The sequence below is a fragment of the Rattus norvegicus genome, chromosome 3 (assembly GCF_036323735.1).
Source record: "Rattus norvegicus strain BN/NHsdMcwi chromosome 3, GRCr8, whole genome shotgun sequence".
Taxonomy (NCBI): Eukaryota; Metazoa; Chordata; class Mammalia; order Rodentia; family Muridae; genus Rattus; species Rattus norvegicus.
The window spans coordinates 162,092,284-162,105,107 of NC_086021.1; the positions used below are offsets into that span (position 1 = coordinate 162,092,284).

Here is a 12,824-nt window from a genome sequence, read left to right on the forward strand (position 1 = left end):
TGTCTTGGAGCAGGAGGCAGGAAGGCCCTCAGCCTCTAGTTTGATGCAGTAGCAGCTTCTGATTCCTTTGAGCTTTCAGAGCATCATCAGCTTGTGGAGACGTATGGGAGTAGGAGGCAGCAACTCCACTCATCCCAGCAGTCATGTGGGATTTCATGTGACTCCTGGCAAATGGAGCTGGCTATCTTAATCTGTTTTCTGTATACATGTCATATGTGACACTAAGGATTTGGACTTGAGCTGGCAGTAGTAGCACAAGCCTTCAATCCCAGTACTCAAGGAGGCAGAGGCAGGTGCATCTCTGGGAGCTCTGCCATCTTGTTCTACCATAGGGAGTTCCAGGCCAGCTTGGCAGAGAGAGAGGTGAGGGTGGGGGGAGAGCTACCAAAACAAAAGCTAGGCAGCAGTGGCACATGCTCTTAATCCCATCACTGGGGATTGGAAGACAGAAACAGACAGATCTCTTGAGTTAGAGGCCAGCCTGGTCTACAGAAGGAGTTCAAGACAGCCAGGGTTACACAGAGAACCTTGCCTCAAACAAACAAAAGGGATTTGTATTTCATGATTTCTAAACAACAAGTGGAAAGTTCTGTAGCTAATACTTAGGTCAAAGCTGCTTGTGCTAAGGTACTGTGCAGTTGGGTTTGTTTTTACCTGTCACCATCCTTTGCTCCCTCTAAGGCGTTGTGTTGGGCATATTTCCTGGCTGGCTCCTTGAGTTGCCTCACCTAGCACACATTCTGCAGGACCAGTGCACTGTATCCTGGGAACTGAGTGCCTGTACCAAGCCTTGGTTAATGTGTTTCTCTGAGAAGCCCCTTTTAAAGGAGGCCCTCAGCCCCCAGGAAATGCAGAGGAGATAGCATTTAGTTGCTTCTTGGTCTCTGTTTTATGACTTGGACAAAAGGTTTCCTTTGATCTTGGAATTAAAGAAGCCAGTTGCAGAATGTTGGAGAAAGTTGAGTTTTGATCTCTGGACACTGGCAGGAAGGTGGGAAGGACCCAGGATGAGCAGGGCCATCTGGCCACAGATGAATGGTAGGGGCTACTACCTCCTAACCTGCTTTGATCCCTGAACCATTTGTTGTTGCTATTGTTTCCCAGATTGGGGAGCGGGGCACCCAAGTCTTCTCAGTCCCACCTCGTTCCTCTTCATTGCTTCCTCTGTGCCATCGATATGTCCAATATGATTTCTTACCTACATCTGATACCTTAAGCGGATAGACCTCCCAGACTTTGAGGTCCAGGTCTAAAGCTGGGTATACAGGCCTGGAGTAGAATTACTTTTGGAGCTGTGGGCAATCTTGTTGCCTCTTTAAGCCTGTTATTTATATATATATATATTATATATATATATATATATATATATTTTCACTATGGTGAAATAGACATAAAATTTGACATTTTAATAGTTTGTACAAGTTCTGGACATTCTATACATTCACAGTGTTAAGTAACCGCAACCACCTCCACCCATCTCCAGAGCTTACCCAATATCCCATACCGAGTCCCTTTCTCTAGTTCCGAACTGGGCTATGAGACTCTCCTCAAAAGAATTGTTGTAATAATGAATCTGAGTGCCTAGTACTTTGTAGCTTTATTCCCAGATGTGAAGTGCTGCAGACATGCGCTCTCTGAGCCTACTGCTCCTGTAGCTGCGAGGTCTTTTACAAATACCCCCTGAGGGAAAGGAAGAACACCAGTTTCAGCACTTCCCCTCCTGGGGGGTGGGGGGTAAGTCTGGCTGTTTATAGCTTTGTAAAGATTGTTGGTTTCACCTGGACTTCCTCTGTTGCAGGGCTTCTCCTCATACTCACCTCCCCTAGCAGTTTTTGAGTCTTTTCTCTGTTCAACAACTGTTGCAGGTCTGCATTCTGAAATAAAGGCTGTATTTTCAGATTCGCCAGGGGCTAATTTAGTTCTGGGTTTTTGTTTTGTTGTAGCTGGTTGAGTTCTTTAGCTCCGTGGGGCTTCCTGGTAAGTGGTCTTTAATTGTCATTAGCTTCATTCACGTGTGGCTGAATTCTTAGGGAGCTTTAACTCATCGGATAATTGCTTTCAGTTAACTGTTGGCAAACAGTGCCGTGGGAGCCACCCCACCCCACTGTGTGCCTTGGTTCCTTAATCTGGGGAGTGGTTACTAACTGACCTTAAAGCCTTTAGAGAGGAAGAACACAATAGCAGACTGTAGTCTTCTGTGAGGAAGGTGCTGTCTTTGCTGTAGCAAGGAACTGGAATGGCCTTTTCAAGATTGGCCCAGCTAGGTGAAGCTATTTATAGGAAAGAGTTAAGAGGCAGAGGGCTCCATAAAAGAAGAGGTTAACTTCTGTCACAGAAATGCCAGTTAATAAATAATTCAGTTTTTAAGAGAAACTCCCTATGGTTAACTGTTGACAGCTTCAAACTGGGTAGGGCAAAATCGGCAGGATGAAGAACTTTTTTTCCTAGTAGCCTTCCTTCTCTTAGGTTGCTAGTGGTGGTGGTGGTGGTGATGTGTTTCTGAATGCTCAGATCCCAGGAATTAAAAAAGCCAGTCAAGAGGAGGCTAATTCTTTGGTCGCTTGAGCTTTTCAACTTTCCAGGTCACCAATACTTTTGTCAGGGGTGAAGTGTTGGGTTACCTGCACAGAGTTCTCCATGCTGTCATCTGGTTCCTTGACAGGCTGCCCCTGCAGTCTTGTGACTTGGACACCAAGTAAAGCAGAATACTGTGGAGCAGGCTACTGCTTATCTCCTAGAACTCATCTCTTTTTTAGGGCTCTGGACATAGCTGACTTTCGTACTGCGATTTACATAGGAGTTACTGAGGTGATCAGTTAAAAGTCAAGAGACAGGGGGCTGGGGAGATAGCTCAGTGGTTAAGAGCACATGTTCTTGCAAAGAACCTGCGTTCTATTCTCAGCATCTAGGTGGTAGCTCACGAGCATCCATATTTCCGGCTTAAGGAGAACTGATGCTTCTCTCAGACCTCCTAAGACATTAGAATGTGGTATACAGATACATGTTGCAGACAAAACACTCATAACATAAAATAAATCTAATAATAATAATTTTGAACAAAGGTCAAGGACCAAAACAGGAATTTCCTAACAAATGGATTCTGACACCTTTTACAGCAATGAGCTAGAAGCCACCATCCCAGTCAGGTTGTCAAGGACCTATCTTCAAGTTTCCTGGAGTCATGTGACATCCGACATATTAGGAGTTTTGACAGCAGGATATGTAGCTTTTATTAGCTTTTCATGAGCGTTTCTGACACTCTCCCAAAGTTAGAATTCCTGATTTAGTTAGGCAAACCTAACAGCCTAACATTTCTGTGCTGGACATTCCATGTATCTGCTATCTAGGGTTTTTTACAGGCAATACAGTTCCTTCCTTTGAAATGTAAATAAATCACTGGGAATGTAGCTCAGTTGGTAAAGTTCTGATCTAGCAAACAGGATACCCTGGGTTCTACCTTCAGCACTAGTGATCCCTTCACAGTGATGCACACCGGTGATCCTGGCATCTGGGTGAGGAAGGCAGGAGGATCAGAAGCTCAAGGTTTCCTGACTGTATACCGAGTTCAGAGCCAGTCAGGACCATGTGAGACACTTCTTGAAACTTTTTAATATATTTATATATCATTATAATATATATATATGGGGAAATACACGTGAAAATATAAAAATATGAAGAAATCATGTGTACAATTTTGTTAACTTTTTAAAAGCCGGGTCAGAGAGCTGGAGAAATTCAAGCCTGACAGCCTGAATTCAATCCTTGGAACCCAAGCAAAGAAGAGAATGGAATCTATAGAGTTATTCTCTTTTTTTTTTTAATTTTTTTTTAATATTTTATTTATTTATTATCTATGAGTACACTGTAGCTGTCTTCAGATACACCAGAAGAGGGCATCAGATTTCATTACAGATGGTTGTAAGCCACCATGTGGTTGCTGGGATTTGAACTCAGGACCTCGGGAAGAGCAGTCGGTGCTCTTAACCACTGAGCCATCTCTCCAGCCCCCTATAGAGTTATTCTATGACCTCCACTGACACACAATAGCAATTGAAAAAAACAACAACCCAGAAAGCTAAAATAACTCACTTGGCTGCCCATAATCCATGTATCAGGATAAATTGGTTTTGATTTAAAAACCTACTGCTCTATATTATTTTATGCATATAAAAGTCCTTTTGAAACCTTGTTATAGGTTGGGTGTGTTGGTATATGCCCTTAATCTTAGCACTGGGATTGGCTGTGTGGCAAGGCAATACTACATAGTAAGACCCTGTCTCAAAACAAGCAGAAATATAAGCCCAACTTGTTACAATAGTTTCCGCATGGGCCAGCATGTAGGTAGAGTGCAGCCACGGTCACTTCTCACCCAGCTTCACTGACTACCATCACGTTGCCACATCCTTCCACCACTACCCTCACAGGTTAGTTCCTTTTTCTTCAGGCATATTAATCTATACTTTCATAGTACAAATTGTTGTGAATGTACAGTGCGGTGACCTTTAGCTATATATAAACTAGTCCCCTTGTCACCACAGTGACACAGTGTTATAGAACAGTTCTATTACCTCAAGTTCCCTTATATTGGTTAAGGGAATGATGAAATCGGGCCTTTGTTCCCACAGTCAAACCATCACAAATTTCCGTCTCTGTCGATGTCCTTTGCTGGGTGTTGTGTAGAAAGGGAGTCATGTGTTAATTAGACTTGTGCCTTTGCGTGTAGTGTCCTGGGCTACTCCTTCCTGTGATGGACATTGGCTGACAATTCCCATGGTGTGGGGAAAAAAAAAACACATCTTTTTTCTGCCTTTACTAATGATTGGGTTTTTGAGTTTCCAGTTTTGAACTATGGTCGTTCTCCCCAATCTGAGGGTGTGTTTCCAAGCCCCCCGAGGAGATGCTTGGAATCCTGAGCATGGAACCCTGTGTTTTAGCACAATGCCCAGACCTCTTTTTACTGTTTTGAGACACTCTCACTAAGTTGTACAGGCTGGCTTTGAATTCACTCTGTAGCTAGGCAGCCCTTGAGCTTGGTGATCTCCTGCCTCAGCATTTTAGGTAACTGAATTATAGGCCTCTACCATCAAGCCCAAGTCCATACTTTTTTTTTTTGGAGCTGAGGACTGAACCCAGGGCCTTGAGCTTGCTAGGCAAACGCTCTACCACTGAGCTAAATCCCCAACCCCCATACTTTTTCTTTATTTGTCTGTCTTACAGTAGAGTTAATTTATAAATTAGACACAGTAAGGTTGGTAGAGCTGGTGATCTACAGTGGTGGAATACTGTTTGCCCAGCACACAGAGAGCCTTGGGTTCAGTCCTCAGTACCACATAAACCAAATGTGGGGTGCACTCAACAAGTAGAGGCAGGACAAGAGGTAGAAACTGAAAGATCAGCAGTTCAAGGTCACCTTCAGGTACATGAGTTCCTGGGTGGGGTAAGCAAGGATGTTTTATAATAAAGTAGAACATTTATGTTACTAGTACTAAACGTTAAAGAGTTATATATCATTTCTCTCTGGAGTTTTCTGTTTAGTATTTGCAGACCTTGGTTGATTGTAGGCAGCTCAAATCTGTGGAAAATGAAACCAGGGATAAGGAGACAGTTATTGTGATTAAACAGTCACATACAAGTGACTAGACAACATCTTTCTGTTGCCTAGAATTGGAGTACTGGCTAGTAAGTTTATGTTTAACTTTTTAAGCTACTACCAAACTTCCTGAAAGTGGCCATGTCATTTCACATTCCCATCAGTGAAGATTTCAGTTTCTCCATATCCTGGTTCACACTTGCCTGGTTTTTGTTTTGTTTGGCTGTTTAGTCATTCTGGTTAGTGTTTGTTGCTATCTCACTATAGCTTTGGTTTGCATTTCCTAGTGACAGAGTAAGCATCTTATAATGTGCTGTTCATGGATCTGTATACATCATCTCTGGAGAAATGAGCATACAAATCATTTATGCCTCCTGGCAATCTCCCATCCTGGGATTGACCCTAAGGGCTCTACAATGAGTCACACCCCCAGGCCTTTCCCACTTATTGAAATCCCCCCCACCCCCCAGGGCCTTGCAAGTGCTCTACCACTGAGCTAAATCCCCAACCCCGCTTTTCCCAACTTTAAGTTGTAAGAGTTCTTTATGCATCCTGAACCAGTCCCTTATTACATACATCACTTAAAAAGATTTTCCACTGTCCACAGCCTAGAAGTGTACATTTTTTTATTTTTATGAAATTTATTAATTTTAATGGGCTATGTTTTTGGTGGCATATCTAAAACAAATTCATATAACCGAAAGTTTTTCTTATAAGGATTTTAGTTTCAGCTTTTGTTTTGTTTTAATCTGTGGATCATTTGAATTTATTGTGTGTGTGTGTGTGTGTGTGTGTGTGTGTGTGTGTGGTTTAATGTTATTTGTGAATATGGTCACCACATAGTTAAAACACTTCGTTGAAATCACTGTTCTTTTTGAATTGTCTGGACACCTTTTTGAAAATCAGTTTACAGGGGTTGGGGATTTAGCTCAGTGGTAGAGCGCTTGCCTAGCAAGCGCTAGGCCCTGGGTTCGGTCCCCAGCTCCGAAAAAAAGAAAAGGAAAAAAAAAAAAAGAAAGAAAAAAGAAAATCAGTTTACTATAAATGGAAAGATTTATTTCTCTGCTTTTAATTTGGCTGGATTGATAGCTGTGTCTATCCTTAACATTTTTTTATTATTCCTTATTAGAAAATTATATAAATTATCCAATTCTGTTTTTGAATCTGCTTTGGATATTCTGGATCCTTTCTATATCTTTATCAATATTAAGGTAAATTTGTGCCTGATATGGTAGTACATACCTTTAATCTCCGCACTTGACAGGCAAAGGCCAGTAGATCTCTGTGAGTTCTAGGACAGCCTGGTTTACATACATAGCAAGCTACAAGACAGCCAGGACTATATACAGAGACCCTGTCTCAAAAAACATACACACACGGGTAAACACCCACTCCCACAGAGGCCTGAAGAGGATGTTGGATCGCCTAAAACTGGAATTACAGCCAGTTGTGAGCTGCCATAAGGGTGCTAGGTTCTCTGGAAGAGCAGCTGGTACTCTTTTTTTTTTTTTTTTTGGTTCTTTTTTTCGGAGCTGGGGACCGAACCCAGGGCCTTGTGCTTCCTAGGTAAGCACTCTACCACTGAGCTAAATCCCCAGCCCCAACAGCTGGTACTCTTAACAACTGACCCCAACCCCAGAAACAGTGTTTTCTATCTTAACACTATGTGAACATGGAATGTCTCTAGTTATTTAAATCTTCCATTTCTCTTGGCAGTGTTTTGTAATTTTCAATACTGAAGCCCTTAAAGGTCTTTTTTTCTGATGCAAGCCTATAATCCCAGCATTTGAGAAGTTGAGGCAGGAAGATTTCTATTAGTTTGAGGACAGCCCAGACTAAATAGAGAGCACCAGGCCTGCTAGGGCTACACAGCAAAACTGTGTTTGAACCAAAACAACATGTTTTTGTTGTTGATGTTTTAATTTTATTTGTAGTATTGAATGTAGCTTGTGTTGAGCATGCTAGGCAAGTGCTTTACTTCTCTGCCACATCCAATCCCAGGTCATTCTGATACAGTATTAGGGGCTGGGAAGGTGGCTCAAGAGCTTAGAGCATCTGACTACTCTTTTAAGTTTGGCTTCCAGCACCCACATAGTGACTGACAACCTTCTGTAGAAGGTCTTCAGTTCCAAGTGATCCAACACTTCTTTGACATTCTCAGGCATGAGCTGCACACACATGGTATACACACATACACTCAGATGTACACACTCAATAAAAATAAGTATTTTTAATATATATTCTTAAGTATTTTATTTTTCAATACTAAGCAGAACCAGTTTTAAATTTAATTTTGAATTGCTAATAGCTAATATGTAGAAATTATTTTTTATATATTAATCTGGTAGTCTGTGACTGTTCTCAAGTTGTTTAGTTCTAGTTAGTTACTGCATAGATTCCTTAGAGTATTCTAGACACAAGATCATATGATGTACAAATAAAAGCACCTGTCATTTTTCAAGCTAAATGTGTTTAATTTTTAATTAATCTCTTTCATGCACTGATTTATGGCAAAGAATTGAATAGACATGGCAAGAATGCGTACCCTCTTTTGTTCCTGGTCTTAGGGGAACTTGGCATTTAGCTTTCTGCCATTAAGTGTAGTCATTGCCTGGCTGGGGAAGTTCCCTTTAGCTGTACTGTAAGTTGTTTTGATGACTGTTGGATTTTGCCAGTTGCCTTTTGTATTAGTTGTGCTGGTACGTTTGTCCTGCTGCTTCTGTGGTATACTGTTAGCTAGTAAGCCTTCCTTGGGTTCTTGGGACAAATCAAACGCCACCACCTTATATAGGCTGGAATGACCTCAAACTCATTCTCCTTCCCTAGCTGCCAGAATGCTGGGGCTGCGTCTTACCTAGCTGTAGATGTTTTCATGTGTTGTTAATTGCAGGGCACTTTCTTAAGTATATTTTCATCTGTGTTCATGTTAAAAATATGATTACTTTGTTTGGTCATGGTATATACTTAACACAAAACAAAACAAAAGGACAGGGTCTCATCATGTAGCCCTGGTTATCCTGGAACTTGTATGTGTGGACCAGGCTGGCCTCAAACTCAGAGATCTGCCTGCCTCTGCTACTAGAGTGCTGGGATTAAAGATGGCCCACCAGGCCCACTGGTATGTGTTATCAAACATTTAAACAAACAAGACTATTATACACACATAAACAAGGATCATTATTTCATATTCCTAAGAATCTGTTGGCAGTACTTGGATGATAGATCTACCTCTCATGTTGCTAATTGTTCTCCCCAAAGACAATACAGTTTATCTCCATCTAGGGTGCTGACTTCTGTTTCTAGACAGGACTTCTCTGTGTAATAGCCCTGGTTGTCCTGGAACTTGCTTTGTAGACCAGGCTGACCTCCAACTCAGAGATCCTCCTGCTTCTGCCTCCCAGTCCTAGGATTAAAGTCATGCCCTACCACAGTGGTTCACTCTGATTTTGTTTTAAGTTAGAGATGCTGATACATAGAGAATAAGATGCTGGATATGGTAGCACACTGAGTCCTAGCACTCGGGAGGCAAAGACAGGTGCATCTCTGTGAGTTTGAGGCGGGCCTGGTCTACAAAGCGAGTCCAGGACAGCCAGGGCTGTCTTGAAGTATCATTTTGTGTTTTACTATTTGAACTGTCTTTTGCAGTGCTAGGGCCTTGTACATGTTAGGCAAGCTCTAACCTTAAGCTACAGCCCAGCTGCCCTTGTTTTATTTTTAAACTGTCAACTCCTTTAGTTTAAAATTATTTGCCCTTTATTATTTTGTAGAAATTCTTGGTGTATCGAAGAGTCCTTTGTCTTTTGTCATGCTTGTGATACTGTCCCACAAATTGTCTTTTTCCTTTTTATAAAACTATTTATTCATGTGTGTGTATATATTATGCATATATGTATATGTGTATATGCATATGTATATTTGTTCATGTGTGTGTGAGTTTATGCACACCATATGTGTGCAGATGCCTAGGAGGCCAGAGGGCATTGGATTCTCGGGAACTGGAGATAGAAGCCATTGTGAACTCCAAGTAATGCCACAGCTCCTACTCCTTACCCCCAGTTATGAAATGGGAGTGTAAGTTTCTACATGAAAAGAACCTAGAACTGACCTAGAAGTCACTAAGGATCTAAGGATATCTTGTATCTAAGGATAACCTTGAACATTTATTTCTCTGGCCTCTTATCTCCAAGTGCTAGGATTAGAAGCATGCGCCACTACACCGTGTTTTATGTGATGCTGGGGGTTAAACCCAAGGTTTCAAGCATACTAGTCAAGCATTTTGCCTACTAAACCACAACTGCAGACCCCAGGTTATTTCATCTATCTCACACTAACTGGCAGTTCACTGTAAAAAAAGGGCCGAAGTGTACAGGTAGTTGTCATTGGACAGAAGCAGTGTGGGAGGTGCTTAGCACAAGGCAGCAGCTAGGTGAAGAGCTGGACGCTGTCCGCCTGTGCAGGGTGGTGTCAGTGTGCCTCTGGCTCCTGTTGATTTCCGCTGCCGCCTTCCTGCTGGGAAGAGCACAATCTCACTGTTTACTTTTTGGTTTTGTTTGTTTTGGGAGGAGGAAGGGCCTCCTTGGTTTGAGAGTTTGGAACCACCGGGTATTGAAATCTTCCTGATTTCCTTTTCACTCCTCTGCAACCTGAGCTCCTAAGGGAGCCTTGAGCTGCCTAGGGCAGTGTTTCTCTGTTAATCTGAAGGTTCTGTTTCTAAGAGTAGAACTAAAGCAACTTCTTAGATTTAATTGGCTTGATAAACTTCAAAGATTGTAATCCTCTGCCCCTGCTTCAAATCTCTTACCAGATAACGCTAAAAGGTCTGGGCCAGGCTTGTTAGGGAAAATTCAGAACACATCTTTATGTTAACAGGAATAGTGGTTGTGGGTAAGAGTAGTGGCTTAGAGCTAGAAAGGTGCAGTCAGTAAAATACTTGCCATGCAAGCAGGAGGACCCTGAGTTCCTATCCCCAGCACCCACACGAAAAGGGAGCAGGGACAGCAGTGCATATCTGAGCTACTCTAGCTCAGTCCATGAGCTCCAGATTCAGAAAGATCTTGTCTCAAAGAAAAGGTGGGGAACAATTGGGAAGACACTGGATATTGTAAATATATGTAAACACTCTCCCTCTCTACCCCCCCCCCCTCAAAAAGAATAGCTGGGACTAGAGAGATGGCTCTTCCAGAAGACTGTGGCTCATTTCTTAGTACTCACAGTGGCCCACAACTGTCTCTAACTCCACTTCCAGGGGGTCTGACATTTTTTTCTGGCCTCCACTGGCATCAGGGACACATGGTACACAGAAATATATACAGGCAAACACCCATATTATAAGAAAAAGAGTAAAGAGTAGTGACTTAGGGTCAATAGGCAGTGTTGAGTATATACTGGTTTCAGCCCCACTTACTACATGAATTCCTTGTCATAGCAATGTTTATTGGCCAGAACTGCATAGCTGAAGGGTAGGATTCAATGCTCTACCCATATTTTAGGGCCCCAGATTTAATCCCTTCTTTGCGTATGGCAGCCACCTCCCTGCTGACTGTCAGGGTACACTTTTATCCTGTCCAAAGAGAGTCGGGCCTGTACTTCCCTGAATGTCAGGTAGTCCTGCATGCTTAGCCTTTAGCAGCTTGTGAAAGTGTACACTGATTGAGCAGGCCCAGGGCATGGCCACAGTCAGTGTCTGTGCTGCTAACAACAAGCTTATAGAAAATGATGCTGCTACACATAGAGACCCTCTAAACATATGGAAACTAGGGCACTGACTTCCAGAGATTCAGGATGATCCATAATCAGGATGCAGCACACAGGCTGGTATCTGTGAGCTTGAGTCCAGCCCAGTCTACATAATAAGTTCCAGGCAAGCCAGGGCTATTCAGTGAGACCATGTCCCAAAGTAAAAACAATGGCCATAATAATAATCTGGGTGAGAGCTCAGCATTGATATAATGGTTTGTTTTGTTTGGGAAATGGGACAGCGGTGAGACAGGGTTTTTCTATGTATCCCTGGCTGTCTTGGATCCTATATAGACCAGACTGATTTTGAACTCACAAAGATTGCCTGGCTCTTCCTCTTGAATGCTAGGATTAAAGTCCTGTGCCACAAATCACCCCCTACCTCCACCCCAAATCTCATGCAATGCAGGCTGTCCTGGAACTTGGGATCTTCCTGCCTCTAATTGCTAAATACCACTATAATTGTAGGTGTACATTACTATACTTGCTAATTGTTTCCATAAATTGATATCAATATATAATTCTATTGAAACTTCTTTTTTTTTCGGAGCTGAGGACAGAACCCAGGGCTAGGCAAGCGCTCTACCACTGAGCAAAATCCTCAACCCCCTATTGAAACTTCTTAGAAAGAACAGATACACAGAAGAAACAACTATCACTCAGTTCACTTAACATTCTGGAAAATGCCCTTCCTTGTCATTGTAGAGTAACCATACCTTAATATGTCTAGCACTCACAACTGCTTGTAACTCCATTTCCAGAGGATCTGAAGCTTCTTTCTTAACATGTCTTCCAGGGCTGGAAAGATAGTTCACTAGTTAAGAAGGCTTGCCACTCTTCCAGAGGACTTTAAAACAAACAAACAAACAAACAAACAAACAACCTTTAGGAATAGAATTGCTGGGAACTCTGGGAAAGGGGTGCCCAGAGTTGCCATCCAGAAGTGCCCCCATTTGTAATCCACCCACCATATGAGAGCAGAGAGTGACATTCTAGTATCTCAGACGGGCAGCAGTGCCACGACTTCCCATACTTCCAGATGGTAATTGCTTGAACCATCCTGTTGCTCATTTCTGAAAGTGCAGAGTCTTGTGCTTTGTAGCATTCTGGGAAGTTATTTGGGAACAACCAAACCAGGGCTTCAGGCTTCTCAAAACAGAGGTGATACTGTTTGAAAGTTCCCACTTTATCTGCCCTGCAGGAAATTTTACTTCTCTCCCCATTCCAACTGCAGTCTCTTTCTCCAGCAGATTTGGTGGCCGAGGTTCCTACTACTTCTCTGTCTAACGTGTAAAGGAAGCACCTTCTATGTCCCTGGAGTCGCGCCAATCAACTTCCACCAAAACGACCCAGTAGAGATCAAGGTGAGTGAGTGTTTGGGCCTCAGGAGCACCTGTGCCTAGCAGCCTGGCTGGAGGACTGTGCAGACGAGGCCAGCTCCCCTGGGAAAAGAACTCTGACTCCACACTGCATGTCTGTCTGTAGTTCTACCTCTTCT

The 12,824-nt window shown here is 42.6% G+C and overlaps 1 protein-coding gene across 2 annotated transcripts in view; it reads left to right on the plus strand.

Moving 5' to 3' along the window:
• Tm9sf4 (transmembrane 9 superfamily member 4) overlaps positions 1–12,824 on the plus strand; it is a 48,863-nt gene that overhangs the window by 5,526 nt on the left and 30,513 nt on the right. Inside the window, exon 2 of one of the 2 annotated variants that reach the window (XM_006235284.5) lies at positions 12,574–12,690. In XM_006235284.5, the coding sequence (XP_006235346.1) occupies positions 12,574–12,690 (117 nt within the window). The remainder of the gene's footprint in view (positions 1–12,573; positions 12,691–12,824) is intronic. The other variant, NM_001025649.1, reaches the window with a different exon arrangement.